Source organism: Mastigoproctus giganteus, chromosome 3 (assembly GCF_048544385.1).
Source record: "Mastigoproctus giganteus isolate SK-2022 chromosome 3, ASM4854438v1, whole genome shotgun sequence".
In the NCBI taxonomy this organism is placed as follows: Eukaryota; Metazoa; Arthropoda; class Arachnida; order Uropygi; family Thelyphonidae; genus Mastigoproctus; species Mastigoproctus giganteus.
In genome coordinates this window covers 70,477,433-70,498,149 of record NC_143577.1, presented here as the reverse complement: position 1 = coordinate 70,498,149, position 20,717 = coordinate 70,477,433, and the positions used below count along the sequence as shown (strand labels likewise).

The following is a 20,717-nucleotide window of genomic DNA, read 5'->3' as shown; positions in this document are numbered from 1 at the left end:
ATTAATAGAGAAACCTCACGAGTAAAGAGGGATGACTAAGATGTTAACTAGAAAGTAACTAAGGTAGAATGAGTGATTTATAGTGAACATTGAGTAAGAGGATACTATTTGTAATACACTTCATATATTAAAGGCTAGAAACAAATATACAGAAAGTAGTATGAGTTGAAATGAGTTTACTGACGTAAGTGATAAAAATTGGTAATGTAAGAGAATGATTGAGCAACCATCGAGGATTCATATTAAGTAAGATATACTGATGCAAATAATTTGCAAGTTGAGAATAGCTGATGAGAGAGAGAGAGAGAGAGAGAGAGAGAGAGAGATACTGTAGTATGGTTCAAATATATGGAAATTGGTATGCTTGTGTGTAATTATTTGTTTTGTTATGTAAATGCTGTATATAATGTTCATTAAAGGTTTGTAAATAAATGTGTTTCTTTAAATGTTCTGCTAACACCCATTTTACACCCCTAGAATTTTCTGTGAATTTTAGTCAGATTTGCGTTTGTGGGCTGTTGAGACCTCAGTAGGGTGGAGATCTGCCAAAAAAGGAAACCAAAAACCTAACTCCCACAGTATCACTCTTCTGAGCACCTTCAGTTAAGCTCAACACCTATTTTCCACGTATTTCATTGATCAGCTAACTTATAGCATTCAATTACTTTTATTATCTATACGTGGATAACGATATGGTTTATTTTCCCAAATCCAAGGGATACTCAGATACTTTTGGAAATAGTGTACGTACACACACACGTCTAAGGCTGGTGGCTGAATCCCATGATAGAGAAATAATCATTACATAGATAAATTGGCAAGCTTGCTTTGTTACATCATTTGCCATTACCGCTGCTACTAATAACAACAACAAGCATACTACGAAATAGTCAAGCTAGAGACCGATATTAGCGTGTGTGTGTGTGTGTGTGTGTGTGTGTGTGGTATGGTTGTTTATTGGCGCATTAGCTGGTAGCTATGGCTATAGTGCGCCTATTCGTAGTTATATCAGAAAATAATAAAGAACATAACAATTCAAATTCATTTCAGTTCTGAGAGCTATTCATAAAAGATTATACACTCTAATTTGGTTCAGAAAGCAGAAAAGTTCCTTAATATTTGCCTCCTCTCCTATGATATGATGTAGTGTCAGCGGTTCTTGAAGATTAGCCAGATTTTGAAGTACGATGTGGTTGATAGTGTGGACAGTCAATCAAAATATGTTTGACTGTTAGATGTTCAGAGCAGTGTGAACACTGGAGGATCATTGCCGGTAAGTAAATGGAGGTGAGTCAGATGGGTATGCCCTATTCTTATCCGTGCGAGTACCACTTCTTCTCGCCGAACTGTCTGAGTGCATGAGTGCCATAATTTTGGGTCCTGTTTCAATTGAAAAAGTTTGTTATTTGTTTCTTTATGCCATAGCGCTGTCCACTGTGCATGGTATGCTGTTTGAATTATGATATTATAATCAGATGCTGGAATGAAGGTAGAGGTTAAGTCTAAGGTTGATGGATTTTTAGCAGATATATCAGCTAGTTCATTTCCTTTTATGCCTGAATGTGCCGGAATCCAGCAAAACTTCACTAGTTGTTGACGGTTATCAATTTGCAATAGCAAACTCCTGATTTTAATTAAAATATGGTGATTCTGTTGAGAAGGATTCTGCATTGCTCTAATTGAGCTGAGAGAGTCAGTGTAAACTATATATTTTGCAGATGGGTGTAGAGTCATATTTTCTAGGGCTAATTGTATTGCATACAGTTCTGCTGAAAAGTTGGTATACTCAGGTGGAAGAGAAGCTGATATGATAGCAGAGGGAAACACTGCTACTGCTCCAACAGTTGAAAGAGATTTGGAACCATCCGTATATACCGGCAAGAAGTCAGCACAGCTTTGAAGATGACTAGCATGGAGTTGTTGCATATTCAGTGTCGGTAGGCGATTCTTTCCCTATTGTAGAAAATAAGTATCACAAGTTAGTTGAGGAAACGGGGTCCACGGAGGATGAGAGTAATTCTCTATCTGTTGCCTATTGTGGAGAGGAACATTCCAGTTCTGTGATATTTCAAGAAGCCGTAGGCCAGCTGGTCGGATTTTACCTGGTTTATTTCTATAGAGATTAATTAGTGGTTGATTAAAAAGGTATGGCTGAATAGGATGCAAAGAGCAAGTCTGTATTTTGGCTGCATATTTAAGTAACAGCATTTTTCTGCGGAGATGCAGAGGGGCCTCATGAGCTTCAATGTATAGACTATGAGTTGGAGATGTCCTATACGCACCAATTGCAATCCGCAGTGCATTATGTTGAATAGGATCCAGCCAGCGTAGCACACTCTTTCGGGCAGAATCATAAACTGGAGCACCATAATCTAAACGGGATCTGATCAATGCTCTATATAAGAGCAGCAAAGTTGTACGGTCTGCTCCCCAAGAATGGGCAGATAAAGCTCTTAGCATGTTGATCTTTTTGAGACAGGTAGCACGTAACAATTTAACATGCTCAAAGAAATTCAGCTTACTGTCCAGGATTAGTCCCAAGAATCTGATATTGCTGGCAATCGGAATGGTGGTATTTGATATCCGAAGTTCAGGATCCGTATGCAGTTTGCGTTGATTGCAAAAGTGGATCGCAACTGTTTTTTGTTGGGAAAGACGATATCCATTGCGCTCAGCCCACTTTTGTACTTTATTGAGAGATATCTGCAATTGCCTTTCAATAGATCTCATATTCTGTGAATGGCAAGAAAGAGAGAGATCGTCAGCGTAAAGGTATGCCTTTACAGTATTTGGAAGTTCTTTTGTGATAGAATCAATTCTGAGGGCAAAGAGGGTTGCACTCAAAACTGACCCTTGTGGTACTCCTTCTTGCAAGAATGTAGTAGAAAGGGAATTTTGATATCACACCTGGAAAGATCTGCTCTTGAGGAAGTTCTTAATAAATATAGGCAGGTTGCCACGGAGACCATGATTATGGAGGTCACGAAGAATTCCATAACGCCAGGTGGTATCGAATGCCTTCTCTATATCTATGGAGACCATAACTAGGTGTTCGTTTTTAACAAAAGCATTGCGAATTTCGGATTCAGCCTTGATCATCAGATCAAAGGAGGACCTGTTTTGGCGAAAGCCATGCTGACTATTACTTAGTAGATGTTCGCTTTCAATGATCCAAGCGAGTCGACTGTGGATCATTTTTTCAAGAATTTTACTGAGGCAACTGGACAGAGATATTGGTCTGTAACTATTAGGATTGGAGGGGTCTTTTCCAGGTTTCAAAAAGGCCAGAACTGTAGCATGGTGCCAAGAAGTGGGATAAACATTTCCCAGGAAGATTCGGTTAAAAAAAAGGCTAGCAGCATTTGTAAGTTTTCCTCATCAAGGTGCTGTAACATAACATAATATATCCCATCTGGCCCAGCGGCACTGTTGCGTGTTGTTCTGATGGCTTGCATAAGTTCACATTTTTGGAGTGGCTGGTTATATGGAAGTAGCAGTGAAGTTCGAAAGTTGATGTGTCTCTGTTCTGCGGTGCTCTTAGTTTTCTGAAATTCCGGAGAGTAGGTGGAAGCAGCTGAGACGTCAGCAAAAGTTTTGCCTAAGGCATTTGCTATATCCAGAGGAGCAGAAACGTTTAGACCATTGCAGGAGAGAATTGGGGAAGGAACAGTTGGAAACTTCCCGGAAAGCTGCCTAATTTTCTTCCATATTAATCGTGGGTTCGTGTTTCTATTGATAGTGGACGCAAACCGAGTCCAAGAATCTTTCTTGGCTTGTCTTTGAATGAGACGAGCTTTTGCCTTTAGTTTCTTGTATTGAATAAGATTAACTGTAGTTGGAGTTCGCCGAAATAAATTCCATGCTTTATTTTGTTCTTTCTTCGCTTTTGTGCATTCCTCATTCCACCAACAGTTGAAATGGCGTCGAGTCTTTGAATTTGATATTGGAATTGAGCTTTTAGCTGCAAATAAAAGGCAGGAAGTGATATAGTCGGTAACTTCATCTATGGGATGTAGTTGTATAATTTTTTTGTCCAATGTGATTGCTGATTGAAATTTGTCCCAATTAGCTTTAGAAAATTTCCATTTCCTGCAGGGTTCGTCTAATGGTGGTTGTGTAGTCATCAGATTACAAACAATTGGAAAATGGTCGCTGCCCATGGGATTATCCAGAGCGGACCATTGCATGACTGAAAACAGTATTGGGGAGCAAATCGATAGGTCAATGGCAGAAGTCTGTCCATTAGGTAACTGTATATGAGTGTGCGAACCACTGTTAAGAAGAGTGAGGTTTTCTTTATCCAGCAAAGTTTCGATCAGTCGGCCGCGTCGGTCTAATTTAGTTGATCCCCATAAAGGGTGGTGGCCATTGAAATCCCCTAGCAGGCAGATAGGGGAGGGGAGCTGTAATAAAAGTTCTTTAAGATCAGTATAAGAGTAAGTATGATTTGGTGGGAGATAAACTGAGACTAGAGTTAAAGCAGTCTGACTAATCAGACGCACAGCGACAGCTTCGATTTGGGTTTGGAGAGTGATTTGCCTAGCTGGAATCCTTGTGTTAATTAAGATAGCTACACCACCTCGAACAGAATTGGATGTATTCCGATCTAGTCGATAGATTGAGTAGTTTTTTATGGAAATGGAAATTTGAGGAGTTAAATAGGTTTCTTGCAGGCAGAAACCAACTGGAGAGTAGCGGTTAATTAAGTAATGAATGTCGTCAATGTTTCCACGAAAGCCTCTGCAATTCCATTGCAAGATGTTAGGCATTACTTGAATTTAGAAGAAGAAGCTGTACCTGACGTGGATGTCTTATGGTGTTCTGGCTTTGGTTTGTCTCTTTTTGGAAATGTAGGGCGACCTGTGTCCATATCTTCTTCTTCTACAAATATTTCCAGAACCGGATCTTCCTGTTTGGGAGAATACTCTGAATGCATCGATGTGTCCTGAATAATAATCTTTTTTGTAGATGAATTAAGATTATTTGAAGTAGTAGCAATCACTGGTGGAGGAGGAGATTTTGCTGGAATTTTAAGAGGCGTATTACTGGCTTGGTCTGAGTGCTTCAGGGTATTGGACTCTTGCTGAGAGAGGACAGCTCGAGCCCAGTCGGAGATTGATATGTTATGTGGAATGGTAACATCAGTTTGCGTGGCTATTGTCTGATATTTCTTTGCAATACTGGCATAGGTACGGTTATGTATAATGGGTGCAACTAATTTTCTTGCTTCCTGATAACTAACTTTATTTTCAACTTTATATTGCATAATTTGTTTCTGTTTTCCATCTCTCACATGTCTTAGAGTAGGCCGGATGGTTGCCTTTGCAGTTGGGACAGATCATTTCTTTCACTGAACAGTCACTTTGAATGTGATCAGAGGATCCACAGTTGGGACAAACTGGGTTGCTTCTGCATGTCGTTTGAGAGTGGCCATACTTTTGGCATTTATAACATCTCAACGGATTTGGTATAAAAGGACGAGTGCGGCAAAGAAGATATCCTGCTTTTATTGATGAGGGCAGATTTGGACTGTTAAAGGTGAGAATTATATTTCTGGTAGGTATCAGTATATTGTCTCTTTTGACCATAATTCTTTTAACAGCGATGACATTTTGTTCCTTAAGTTCTTCTTTAATTTCTTCCTCCGTCACATTCATCAGGTCCCAACTAGATATTACACCCTTTGATGTATTTAGGGTTGCATGTGGAGTTACGTTAACTGGAATACCAGCAAAAGTTGTCATTTTTAGTAGTTTTTCAGAATGCCTGTGGTTTAGAGTTTCAACAAGTAAGTCCCCTGATTGCAGTCTCTTAACCGTCTTGGGAGACCCTGCAATACTTTCCAGATGTTTTTGGATTAGAAAAGGGGATAGCTTACTGAGAGGCTTTCTGATAGTGAGTGCATTATTAAAAATGCTGGTAAGTCTGTCACCGAGGGATTTGTTTTCAACCTCTTTGCTTGTGACGAGTCATGTTTATTTTCGGTATCTGGTCGACAGCTTGTCGACTATAGTTGGAAACATTTTTTTCCATGTTGGCTCCTCTTAGCCCCTGGCAGATGGACTTTTCTGCAAAGGTTACCGGCCCCGCCACGGGGAGGCAGGAGCAGTGCCTGGTGTGACCAAGCGAAGTTAGTAGTGATTAGTCTATTAAATATCAAAAAAGAAAGGTTACTTTCCTTTCTTGCTCTCGATCAGTACTTTTGAAAAAAAGAGCTGCTATTAAATAAAAGGATTTATTAAGGAGAAGAACGAAAAGAGAACTAGAATTCACCTTTTGAGAATCGCAGTGAAAGCACAGAGAAATCGCTTAGTCACAATCGCTTGGCACCCGGGGCCACCGATATTAGCATTAGCACAGGCATATGATGCAAGAAAGCAAGCTTATGCAGCATCAGCCAAAAACAAAAAACCCACTTCACCCCTCCGTTCGTTCGAAATACCTGTCCAGCTGAGCCTTAAATTTATTTAGGCTATGAACTTCCACGACAAGAGATGGAAGTCTGTTCCACCAACCAACTACCCGCTGGCTAAAGGCAAATTTCTGCACGTCTATCCTACATCGGTCTTTCCTCAATTTGAATTTATGCCTCTCAGATGATTATTCTGAGCAAGAGGACCAATCCCATCAGCATTGAGCATGCTCAAACCATTCAAGGCTTTATACACCTCTACCAAATCACCTCGCTGGTGCCTAGTCTCCAGACACTGTAATTTGCAAAACTTAAGCCTTTCTTCGTAAGAGTACCCCTTTGTTCCATTCACTAATCTTGTTGCCCTTCTGTGTACTCGTTCCAGCAGCTCTACATCCTTCTTGAAGTGAGGCCTCCAGATCTGTATACAGTACTCAAGGTGTGGCCTAACCATTGCCTTATACAAGGGAATAATTACCTCCTTATCCCTGCTAGAAAAATGACAATGTACGGGATGAAACTACAAGTGGTTTGAACGGCTCCCGACTTTTCAGGTCAAGAAACAGCGAATAGCAGACTAGAGAAGGACCATCGTTAAGAAGAATCTGATAGCTCCTGCAATCTTGGAAAAAAGTAAGCAGGATATGAGCGACCGACTACAGAGAACAAAGAACTCTGACAACATAGAGGCAGAGGAGGAAGAGCAAGAAGAAATACAATCCATAGTTGCTGAAGTGGAAACAGACGAGGTCATGATATACAGAATAGAAGAAGAGTTAAAGGCCCTAACAGAATTCGAGGGAAAGAACCCCACCTTAACGAAGCAGAAACCCACTAGAATCCTGTGACAAGTTACAGACCACCTCAATCGGCAAATACCACATTACCTCAAAAATAACGGAGCCACGCTGGAAGTCATGCATACAGCCCTGTACTATGCTACCTCTAGGATCAATGGAAGAGAAACGAGAGACTAGCAGCAAGAGGAACAACGGAGCCACGCTGGAAGTCATGCATACAGCCCTATACTATGCTACCTCTAGGATCAATAGAAGAGAAACGAGAGACTAGCAGCAAGAGGAACGAGAAAACAAGAAACCGCCTTCTTGAGAAAGAAGGCTTCAGCAGAAGATTGAAGTAGTAAGAGTCAAGATAGGCCAATTGACCCAGTACCAACGGGGTAACAGAAATAAGCGAAAATAGAAAAGTGAAGCTCGTCCTCACGAGAGACAACATCCACATGGTGTTTGTGGGTAAGGCATCACCAGTGGTTTTCCACAACTGCGCCTTTAGTACTCTTGTGAGGAAAACAATACTTGGTAAATGCCAGAAGTGTGTGTGGCGTGCGGGTTTATGTAGTGTTCTGTTGTTCTTCTGGCTTCTTGGCCGTGGAGCCCCTGTTGGGACCCTTCATTGCCCGTACACACCACTAGGAGGTGGAGCCAGGCAGTACAGATTGCTTCTCTGGCTGGTCGCTTGAGCTTCCTGGACAGAGACCAAGTTAAAATAAATAATTTTAAAAAAATAATAATAAAATAACCATCATCCGTGCGTGCTGTGCAGCAGGCACGGGTGATGCTTAAGTGGATTGAACGCTGAATCGTTTCGAGAGTCTCCCTTTTTTGTTGCAGCTGTAACCTTCGTGAACCAGATGCCAGAGGCATAGGTAACAGCTCATTTCTGATCTTTGCTTTCAGATTTTTAAGATCTGGTTGGAATGACAGCTTTGGATCGAGAATGATTCCAAGATATTTTAGCTGCGTTGTTAGTTTAACTGTTTCACCTTCAATTTTTATTTGTGGTGGCGGTCTGATAATTAGAGTACCCTTCAGCAGGATAGAGCTTGTTTTCGTTGGGGGAGATCCTGAGATGGTGCAATCTTGCCCAGCCTTGAAGTCGGAGAAAGTAGTTTGGCATGTTCTCAAGCTGTGTTGGCAGGGACAGTGAGTATGAGGTAATCCGCAAAAGATCCGCAGCAAATACGACACCAAAAATCAGAGAATAGGAATTTAACTGGAAAGAGCTGACATTTCGGTGGAGCGGTCTCCAAATCCTAAAGTACCCAATAAATAGGGTTCTGTAAAGATTTTTTTTTTCATAAAAATGCCTTATATTTTTTGAAAATTTGTATCAAAAGAAATTTCGGTTAATATTTAAGTAAATATGAAAGGATTAAATAACACCAGTGTGCTGCCAGTAGTAAAGTAGCTGGTGGCAAAGCATTAAAACACTGAAATCTTAAAAATTAATAAGTTATATCAAGAATACTATCTTCTACACTCTAATTTAATAAAACTTACATTAATATAAGAAACTGGAGGTAGGAAGGAGCTTGCCCCTGCGAACTGGTTGACAAGGGCAAGTAAGCAACTGATGCATATTGAAATACGAGACTGGAAGATGTCCTGGCCGAGCCAAAAATTGAACCACGAAAGAATCACTATTAGTGTACTGGGCACATACACATTCATTACTTGTATGCCCAACAGCCTTTCAAAAGTGAAGTTCACATAAAACACAGAATAGTTATCTGAAAAACAAAACAGAATCGGTTAATAAGAAAACGCTTGTTAAATAACGAGTTCTGTTTTAGGTAAAAAGAAAAAAAAGTTTATATTTGTGCATATATACTGAGTTATACTTTGCATTAGCAACACCCTCTATGCAGGAATGGGCTGGTCTAATATAAGATTATACTTCACACACGTGCCAATCAGCTTTTGAGTGTCGGCGAGGAAGAATGAGTCTGTGTCGAAATTTCTCCGACTTCCAACGCGAAATGATTGCGGAGGCAAGATGTGCAGGTGCCAATATCTCAGGCCTGTCTCGACATTCAACATGGTTAAGTGCTGCCGTTCTGGTGTCTCGAGTCTATCGCAACTAGATAAACAGCGGTAGAACAACCAGCCAAAGGTTACACGTGGGACACCCACGTGTGGTCGACGAACGCAGTGACCGTTGTGTGCCTTGTCTCATAACATATGGATTATGAGCTGAACATTTGCTCGCACAGGCTATGGCAGTGGACGGCCGTCTGGGGTACCCATGTCACCACATGACCCAAGAAACTTCGCTTTGAATGGGCATGTCGGCACCAACGCTGGGCCACCTATATATGAAAACCTGTTGACTGATCTGATAAAACCAATTTCCAACTCTATCATGCTGATGGATGCATCGGCATTTGGAGAAATGCAACATGACACCTTGGCATCTGGACGCACTGTTGGTGTTCGGCAGGCTGGAGCGGTGATGTTGGGAGACTATTTCGTTGCATGACCTGTGTCTGTCCTTCGAGCACCGTTAATCAACAGCTACACAGGAACGCCTATCGTCCCCACCCAACTAAAACCCTTCATAATGACAGGGTATCCAGCCCACTCTGGCTTCTATCAACAAGACAACGAACCAAACCACAATGTCCTGCAGCTTGCTAACTGGTTTCAAGAACATGAAAATGAATCCTCCCATAGCCGCCCTACTCATCCGAAATGAGTATGTTTCAGACCCACTGGATACATTATGCAACACATGAGTAACAGTACCCCAGGACGCCATGCAACACCTTGGAGTCCATACCAAGACATGTACAGGCTGTAACAAGAGTGGTGGGCAAAAGGTGGCTCCACGAATTATTATTAGGTAGGTGTTGCTAACACACACATATTTGTATGTATAAAATTTTAAATATATCAATACCGGGTAATTATGAATAACTTATTTTACTTTGGCCTCCTAGAAATAGCCACCCATGAAACGGCTTTGGGATGAAATTTGGAATAAGCAGTATCTAAATCATGTGGAAACTAAAGGCCTAAACATATTAGTTTCAAAAAGTGACACTACAGTAAGTTTAGCACTGTATGAAAACCGCGATAACGTACAATGATTTAATTGATCAAGTTACAGTTACAGTCCCTGCCATGGGGAGGCGGGCCATCAATTCACCTGCTATATCACTATTAGGGCTATCTGAAGTCTGGCCAAGACCATAAGAGAGACAAGCCCATGACGATTTAAAGAATTGTAGTGGTGGAAGGTGTAGAGGAAGAAGGTTACAGGATAGAGGGAGAAAGAAAAAGAAGAGATGAAGCATGTGGTCAGCTGTATGCCACTGGGCTGTGAAAAGACACATTGGAGAGTACCTGGTGTCGGCAAAAACATGTTTCTTGATAACTACACATGCAGTGAGGGCAGCCAGAACACTAAATTGCACGGTGTGGAAGAACTTTCCTGCTTCCAGCAGTAGCAAATTGCATACTAGTGACGAGAATAGCAGTCGTATTCAGCAAGAGAAGAATATTTCATTCCATCAGCAGAGAAGAGAACTTTCCATGCCAACAGCAGTAGGTGAATCCCAATCTAGCGAGGAGAGTAGCGGCCAATGTTGAGAGGAATGCTCCCATGGCAGACCAAACAGGATAGCTCTATGGCAGGTGTGCATGGTCCTAAGTAAAAAATCATCAGGTGGATGCAAAAGAAATAACAGGGGTGAGAACAGTTGAAGTTCTATTTGAAGGTACGCTTGTTTAGTTTGGTTTGATTTAAGAATTCTTGGCGCAAGAGCTACTGTGGCTAAAGTGCGCCTGTAGTTGAAGGTATTTCTATAGATATTTCAATAACAGATTGTCTAGAAGAGAACAGCAGGAACCTCTGCAGGGATAAGACTTTGTCAGAAAAATGCAAGAAGAGCAAAAGTTACAGATGAGGTGTTCCTCTTCACGGATCACGAACAAGGGCAGAAGTGATGAAAGACAGTTCAGCTCTGTGGACCAGATACATGGGACTGTGAGGTAAAACATACTCCTAGCCTTCATCCTCACCACAAAAACAGTGAGAGGAATCAGAAGCGCCTCATGGAATCAATTTCAGATTAAATGAGTGATGCCACATTTAAACTGACTCGAGTGAATAATACGAAAGTCTTTGATATAACAGAAGAGGAGAAAAAGCAGTATGTACTGGAACTTAAGAACAAGTTCCAGCTTCTGCAGACCTTTCAGGACCAAGATATCGACGAGGAATACAACTTTATGAAAGTGATAAAGCTCGAGAAATAAATAGATTAAAGGAAATCCAAAGAAAAAAATTAGTCAAGAAACACTTTTCATGATGAACCGAAGACGACAAATGAAGAGCAAGATAAACAAGATAAGCACCTTCACGATGGTGGTACTGTTAGTAATCCTGGGTATAACCTCCAAGTACAAGCACACTGTGGGTGACCACCCAGGTGTGAACCAACGTAATCAGGGGTCGACGTGTGGCGTCCACACCACATGGAAGAATGCCGCCCCTCTGTTTTACCAGGCAATACTAGGTGGTAGATGACTAATAAACCGGTGCAATACCACCACTTTACTTATTGGAGGCTTGAAGTGGTGGAACCCATGTTTAGTCTCCAGAACTAAGTTTCCTTTCCCATCTCTTCCATCATGCAGTATGACTGATGACATTTGAGGTTATGATGAACATCATGGCGAGAACCAATCTTCCTTACATTTCGAGGGTACAGCTCTAAAACGGTGTTCGCAGGCCGACCGCTAGTTAGTACACTGGACCGAACCTATTGGTACGTTTAAGGAAAAACTAAACATGCTAGGCATAGCAGAAAATAGAAATTGTACTTGCGGAGAACCCGAATCATGGACTCACGTCATGCATGAATGTGAAAATTATGACGACATAAGAGCAAGCCTCATTACAAACATCCAGTACAATCCAATTAACCAAGAATCCCGACTCTTGAATACACAAGAGTTTGTAGCGTTTACCAACTTTGCAACTCAACTATTTACAAGAAGGAAAACAATTATTGCACTACAACACTCAATAGAAAAGCCTAAACTTAGAAGGAATAGATGAACCAGAACAAGGGAGAAACTCAAACAAATCAGAATCAAAGAAGAAAATTCAGAGAAAAATGCACCATTAGTTCCTAAAAGACTAATCAAAGTTGCTCACAGGAAAAGGAGAAAACTATCTTGGGGAAAACTACCCCAGACAAGACAAATTCTCGTCACACAGACGAATTTCCTGAAAGAGACCAACACTGAAGCGTCCCAGAGCTAGAGTAGAGCGCCATCTGGCTCTCAGATCCTGCACCTGCAGGATCTTCTTTAAACCCCATTTCCTCGCAGGGGGGAGAACCCTCTTCCCCCTTGCCACTCTTCTTTCCCTCTGGTAAGCATGGGCATGCTCCACTGTAAAACGGGGGGATATCTCTATCGACCCTTTGCTTCCTACTCCCCCCAGTCTTCTGCCTCCCGTCTCAAAACTTTCATCTTACATAGCGATCAGCTCAACATCAAAATTTATGCCCGACCTTTCAGGCCTTACAGACTTTCAGTGTAAACCCCAAACGATGTTTAAAAGAACCTTAACTCACTAAACTACGCTCGAGACTTCTACAATTTATTTTATTTATATATATTTTTTTCTTTTTAGGTCCTAGCCACTGAAATCTCAGGAAAGTAAGTCGCAGGACCTGCCAGAGTTAAATAGCCTCGCTGGGTACACCCGCCCAGCCTCCCCGTGGCAGGGTGTTGACCCGTCAGGTCCCACTAGGGACTTGTCGGCTAATAGGCCGGATGAACAAAGGGCACAACACACAACATAGCACATCAACCATACATTTAAAAAAATAATCTCAGGCTTGCCCGAAACATAGAAAATACGCAGAGATGGGGGAACCCCTGGAGCCGTTAGACCCTCAACACACCTTACCTATCTGTAACTCTTTAGGAGGCTTCCGGATCAGCTAGTGTATAATCTTGCTCCCTCTACTCTGCCAGATAGTGACTGGAGGTAATCCGAATAGTGTGTATGCGGGGGGCATTGTCGAGGCCACGTTATGTCAAGGATCTGGGTATTTTCTTACCATGTGTATGCCAATCCAAAAATTTCATTAATCATGTCCCCCCTTTTTCTTACTATTGAATACACAATGAATTGTCAAACTAATAGAACAAGCTTATCTGCGAAAAGATCTAAACCTCCCAAACACTTCCCAGTTTATTTCACAAATGTACGTGGTCTCAATTCTAATCTCAACGATGTCCATTTCCACTGCTCATCTCAGTTGCCCAAATTATTCGCTGTATGATTCCTTTCGCCTCAAAGGTTGTATTTCTGCATATGTCCGTTCCGATGTTCCCTGTCAGAGACTTAGTAGTTTGGAATCTTCTCTGGCTTAAAATCTCTACCCAATTGTGACAAATTCACTTGTTGTCTCTACCGTTCTCCCAACTCCACTAATCACTTGGAGCTCTGACTTCCTCTCTTTGCAACTTCACTTTCTCCAGTCCAACTTTCCTAAGAGTGAGGTAATTTTCCTTGGTGATTTTAATGTTCGCAACTCCAGCTGGCTTCCATTTTCTAGTCCACTGACCCAGCTGGTCGAGATGCTGAGGCTTTTGCAATTACTAATGACCTTGCACAGATTGTTCAATTACCTACAAGGATACCCGGACAATCCTGACCATACAGCTAACACGCTTGATTTTTTTCCTCACGAAAAACGCTCCTAAGTACACGGTCGAAGCGAGTGGTCCTTTAGGCACCTCAGATCACAACTTGGTGATTGTCTCTTCACCAATGGAACCTTTATCTCATGACTATTCCCAACCTCTTATTGTCTGGCATTACAAGAATGCAAAATGGGATGACCTGCGAGATTTCTTTTCTTCTTTTCCTTGGTCTTTCTTTTCTTCTTTTCCTTGGTTTCAAAACTTCTGATGTTAACGTTTGCTCAGATCGTGTCAGTGAAATTATTCTTGTAGGAATGGAATCCTTTATTCTACACTCCACTTTAAAATCTCGTCCTTTATCTAAACTTTGGTTTTCCAATTATTGTGCTAAGGCTGTTCAAGAGAAGAACGTTGCTATCGTAATTGGCTTGTTTCCTATTCTTCAGTTTCATTTTCTGGCTACACCAAAGCTCGCAACAATTGTATAGCAGTTATTAATCAGTCCAAACTAGAGTTTGAACAGACAGAGTAGAAAACTTACTTCTTGCCCTAATGGTAGCCGAGCATTCTGGTCTCTTGCCAGAGCTATTGTCCGCAACTTTTGCCCATCTCTGCTCCCACCTCTGTTAAAACCAGATGGTTCTGTTGTCACTTCAGCCAAGGATAAACCTGACCTGCTAGCATCCCATTTTTCTTCCCACTCATATATTAATGATCTTGGTAAAACATCTCCCACCATTCCCAACACGCTCCATTCAATGCCTCCTGTGGTCTTCCGTCAAAAGGCCAGAAGGATTTTGACGAATCTCGATGCTAAGAAAGTTCCAGGTCCTGATGGTATTTCTCCACTTGTTCTCAAAACCTGTGCTCCTAAACTTACTCCTATTCTTTGCCGCCTTTTTTCACTTTCTTATAGGTAAGTGCAATGGGATGATAATTGCAAGGGAGAGATGTCACCCTTTTATGAATCAGCTGGATATGAGCAATATCCAATAATGATAGGTAATTTAACAAGATCTTTGATACAAGAGTTAGGAGAACTCAATTTTAATGCAACATTCTGACCTTTAATAGCCTTAGAGTAATTGAAAAACGAAGATTTAAATAAATGAGGTTTTCGGAGGAATGTAGAATGAAAGATTTCATTCCTACAGGGATAATTTCGCTGACATGTTCTGAGCAAACATTTCAATTAAGTTATTTATACAGCACTCCAGCCAAGCAAAAGATTAATAGGAATCTCGCAGATCGTCCCATTTCGCATTCTTGTAATGCCAAATGACACGAGACAATGTCCATGAAAGAGGTGGGGGAAGAATCCATTGGAGAAGAGACAATCACATCTGAGGTGTCTAGAGGATCACAAATATCGATTATGTACCCTGAACAGTTACAGTTGATGAAAAGATGCTCAAGATTGTTGGATCCGTGATCAGGATCGACTGGCATCCTAGCAGGTAAATGAACAAACTTCTGTATAAGGTCATTAATTGCAAAAGCTTCAGCATTTCGGTCAGCTTGGTCCTCACAATTAGAGAACAAAACTAACTGAAGCTGGGAAAATTAAAATCAAGGGAAATTACCTCACTGTTAGGAAACTTAGACTAAAAAAAGTCAATTTCCAAAGAAAGAAAGACAGCGTTCAGAGTGATCAGTGGAGTTGGGAAAACGATAGAGTGAACTTATGAATTTAGCCGAATTGCTTAGCAAGATTTTAAACTAGAGGAGAATCCTAGTTAGGAAGGCTTTGAGAAGGAATATCAGAGCGTGCATATGCACAAGCGCACTTTTAAGCAAAAGAAATCAAAGAGTGAATAAATAAATAAGTGAATAAATCAAAGGGTAAATAATAGTGCTCAAAGCAACCGATAATTGGGATTCTTACAGAAAAAGTAGGTCGGGCTTGGCAGTTTGTAATCGGATATGGACATCATTCAGACTGGAAGCGAGGCCATATATACTGTGTATATTTCTAAAATGAATGAGAGGTGTTTTTTTTTTTTTTTAGGAGGTTAAGATCTTTTCGCAGATAACTTTGTCTATTAATTTGCCTATTCATTATGCATTCAGTAAAAGTATGGAGGTATTAATGTAATTTTTGTATTTGGCGTAAAAACAGCAAGAGCATTAAGTGTACTTAATTCCATGACAAAAGGTGGTCTCGACAATGCCTCCCGCGTACACACTACTTGGATCCACTTCAGTCATTAGCTGGGGCTGTAGAGGCAAGGACATTAAACATTAGATGATCCAGATGCTTCCTAGAGAAGCACCAATAGGTTCGATATGGTAGACAATTAGCTAGCAGAAGGCCTGAAAACCCTTCTAGACTGTGCTCTCGAAATGTAAGGAATATTGGATCTCGTTATGATGTCCAACATCATCTCAAAAGAAATCGGCCATACTGCATGACAGAAGAGGTGGGGTCCAGAGCTTTGATCTGGAAGCTAAACGTGGGTTTCGTCACTTCTTGCCTCCAATATACAAAGTGGCAAACTAAACTATTATATTAGGGTCCCCTGGAAATTACCTTTCAGCTACCCATGTGTATTGGGTCTGTAAATTGCGTGTGTTCTCTAGTCGATTTTCCTGTTTTGCTGGACGAAAAACCAGCATGTTTTCCGGGGGGGAACCTTGCTATCTATGCCTGAGACCGACTAATTCAGTCAAAAAAGCCCATAAAACGTTTCTCACGTCATCGACGGGATGCGAACCCGGGCCTTTTCCAACCGGTGTGGAGAGGGCTGTGACAATACCACTGTACTACACGTGCAGACATGTAAAGTGTGTTGATGTCTAGCGGCTCCAGGGGTTTCCCCCATCTCCGCGTTTCTTACATTATGGGTGTGCCAGTTTGCTGGGAAAGCCAGAGATTTAAAAAAGTGTGTGGGTATTGAATTTGTTATGTCGTGTACCGTTGTTCATCTGGTCGTTTAGCCGCTAGACCCCTGCTGAAGCCCAACGTTGCCCCACTTACGCCCCGTGGAAGCAGATCAGAAACCTAGTAGACTATTTTTACTCTGGCAGGTCCTGCCGCCTAAATTTCCTGAGATTTCAGCAGCTAGGATCTATTAAAAAAAAATTACATATAAGGATAAATACATATACACACGCACATTTAAATAAAAATATATGTGTGCGTAATATGTACACGTCTTCAATTGCGTGGGAAAATATCGCTTAGATGTAAGAAGGCCGAAAGTGGGCGTAGTTAATTTGGAGTTGTTTAAAGTTTTGGTGTGGGGACATACGCTTGCGTAAAGATAGAGGGGGAGGAGACTGTGGACGGGGGGAATAAGGCAGAAGTATGGGGACAATAGAGTAGGTGACCCCAGTAGATCAGTGAGGCATGCACATGCCTCACCAGAAAGAAATGAGGGGTGGAGCCCCTCCACCCCAAGATTTAAAAATGTCAGGCTAGGTTGCCCGGCTCAGATCGCCATGTGGCGTCGGCAGCTGGGCGGCGTGTCACACGCGTCAACTCCGTCCGAGTTGTCGGTCCGGTATTTGTCTTGGAACAGGAGCAAGGATCCCTTTGTTCCCGCTACGTGGATGAGAAGCTGCACGGATTCGGACTCACTGAGGACCCAAACTGTACGTGCGGGGAGACAGAAAGCTGGAATCACATAGTGTACGAGTGCCCACAATATGAAGACCTCAGAGGGGTACTTATAACAAAAATAAGATACCTACCAAAAGGATTGGAATCCCATTTCATAGATACTGAGGATGAATATAGAGCATTATCCCAGTTGGCACAAGACCTCTTCATCAGGAGAAGGACATTAATCACCATCTACAATGACTGACATCAAGTGCCACTATTGAGACACCAGCCAGCACAATGTAAAGGCTGCAACTAAAGATGAGGGACACAAGCACAAGGACGGAGCTTGCCCTTTGAGTAAAGAAACTTGAAACAATAGCTGCCAATAGCCATATGGCGATCTGAAGAGGGCTTGTTTGTTTGTTTGTCCTCTCCACCCTATATCTTCTACTTCTTCTACCCCAGTTTTCAGTGGGACATGGGCATGTCCCACTGAAAACTGGGGCTACCTACTCTATTGGCCCCATATTTCTGTCTTTCTCCCCCCAGCCTTCTGCCTCCCCCCTCTATCTATACGCTAGCGAAAGCCCTACATACCAAAAACTTAACATACCTAAATTACCTTAAGCCCATAACTTGGCCTAGCAAAACTAAGCGATTCTACCTCTACGTCGACGCGTTTCTTTCTTTCTTTCTTTTTTTTTTTAAGGTCCTAGCCGCCGAAATCTCAGGAAATTAAGTGGCAGGACCTGCCAGAGTGAAACAGACTACTGGGTTCCTGGTCTGCCTCCACGGGGCGTAAGGGGGGCAACGTTGGGCCTCAGTAGGGGCCCAGCGGCTAAATGACCAACGGTACAAGGCATCATACATATACAAAGTCCATACACTTTTAAATCTCTGGCTTTTCCAGTCAACTGGTTCACCCACAATGTAAACTACGCGGAGATGGAGGGAACCCCTTGTGCCGTTTGACCCTAAACACACTTTACGTGGATGTCCTCTGATTTTGCTTCTAGTTGTAGGCGAGCACCTCGTGGGTGTTCATTATTAAGTTCACTTCTTGTTCTTCCTTGTCACAGTCGATGTACCTATGGTCCAGTCCGGTGCAATCCTCGAGTGTTTATCTGTACTTTTGTTGTGTTTATAGTAGTAGTCCGTTCGCCTGCTTTGTGAATTAGCATTTGTCCTCAGTCGGGGTCTCGTCTGTGATAGGACATTGGGGTTTCCTTTTCATTTCACCTGATTAGTTCCAGGCTCTTCTCGTTGGTTACTGTCCATATTTTTAAACAGTGCCTTGGGGCTTAGATTTATCCTGATCCAGTTGCTTTATCAGGATTGAATTTATCCTGAGTGTTGTCAGTTGTGGGCGATGGCATAGTTGGCTCTCCGTCTTGCAAACAGTTTCTGGGCAAAATCAGTGAATGCTAGGTACTCAATCTTTGGTGTCCAGAAGGTGTTGTTCAAGTCCTCTTGGTAGGTATCTTGGTGATGCAAAGTGGTGGTATTGCACCAGATGTGCGATTGCCTGGTTACACAGCGGGAGTGGTATCCCTTTGTGTGATGTGCACACCCAACCTCGACCGCCGCTTACATTGATTCTCACCTAGAAGTCTTAGATGATCACTTGAAGTATACTATCTGCAATGTTTATGGACTTGCACATGGAGGGAATACTCAGGGTTATTAACAATCCAACCACTAAAGGTACAAGCAGAGAAGTTGCTTGTCATAGAACTTCACCAAAATTCCGCCCCCTTGATTTACATGTGGGCTCTGAATATCACTCCCATCAGTGTTTTACGCACTGAGGCAACAATCTCTAACTATCGTATTTGGAAGACTGTCTGTACTAGCCTAAAGAACCATCTACTTAACTATAACAAATCACGCCACGTACTTCAGCGCGTGTGTTTCAATTACATGAGTAAATCTTGAGTTTTCTAGAAAATCCTTAGCCATGAAGCCGCAAAGGGTTAAATTCCTATACGTATGTTATCATACAAGAACATTAAAATGTTTTCCCCATATACGATATGAATAGTGGAATTAAATAAATTATTGAATGAATGCGGAATTATTCATTAAATTTATTAAAATGTTCATTAAAATACTAATACTTAAGAAAAAAATTATTTACTCACTTCCCAAATTCATGGTAAATGTATTACCAATATCAAAATACATTTCATGTTGCAGAAGCCTCAAATCTGGATTGACATCAATCGCGAAACTTGAATTCCAGTAATAAACGACTATGTTATTGCCATAAGAATCTAAAAGAATAGATTAATTGTTGGTAATTGGTAGGAAATGGCTGATTATGTGAACCTAAGGTAAATTAAAATTATAAATTTAAAAATGAACAAAAAAATAAACACCTAAGGAGAACCAAGTAACAAAACTTTCACACATAATATGGTCTACTTAGGTATTATTTAAATATATACAATTGTAAAAAACGTTTCGGGAACAACAGATTGAGAAACGTTGACAATTGTATTTTCATACTGTTATAATAGCAAGTGACAAGTAGCTAAGAATAGTTATTAGAAAGACTATGGGAGAAGAGATTATTAATAAATCTCTAGTGAGGTCCTATAAGACCGAACTTTTTCGACAATATTCGAAACAATCGATGACGAAATAAAGGGAGTTCAGCGAATGGCATGGTTACAGTTTCCGTGCTCCTTCGCAATGGGCACCCAGGATTTCTCTGTAGTAGAAACTGAGAATCAGAGCCACTACTTCAATTTAGAGAAAAGTTACACACCGTTTTTTTGTTTTTCTTTCGTTTTGATCAAGTCTCTTTTATAGGGGCTGAAGCCCCGCATCCCCCGCCACTTTGTAATTTTTGATGATCTTAATGTTTTCAAGTATGCGATAAATAATTAGAAAAACGTGACGTATCGCAAAAAAGGTAGCCGATAACACACGCTTATTAAATATAAGCGAGTTTCAAAATAGGGCGTTATGTTTTTATCATTCATTCTTTCTTATTCATGACCTTTTAAAAGTATCAGTAAAGGTAGGCAAATTCCCAGATGGCAACCACTGATCTGGTCCTTAAAGAGTGCGTATTATCATCACTAATAATAAAAGCCTGAGCATTCTAAGCAGCTGGGCCAGTTGAAAAAAAAAAGACAGCTCGATTTCTGAGTATGATAATCATACGGACATTGTCAAACTTATTGGTGTAGGAACATTAAAAATCACCAAAGGAACTTACCTCATGCTAATCAAAATAAGGTTTAAGAAAACGGGTGATTCAAGGAGTAGTAAAAAAAAAAAA

General features: G+C 41.3%; 1 protein-coding gene across 1 annotated transcript in view; it reads right to left on the bottom strand.

Moving 5' to 3' along the window:
• Positions 1-20,717, bottom strand: part of LOC150088072 (glycine receptor subunit alpha-2-like) — a 39,017-nt gene that overhangs the window by 15,634 nt on the left and 2,666 nt on the right. The window contains exons 3-4 of the mRNA XM_090370004.1: positions 19,570-19,701; positions 8,713-8,942 (exon numbers count right to left, since the gene is read on the bottom strand). Of these exons, the coding sequence (XP_090226130.1) occupies positions 8,713-8,942; positions 19,570-19,701 (362 nt within the window). The remainder of the gene's footprint in view (positions 1-8,712; positions 8,943-19,569; positions 19,702-20,717) is intronic.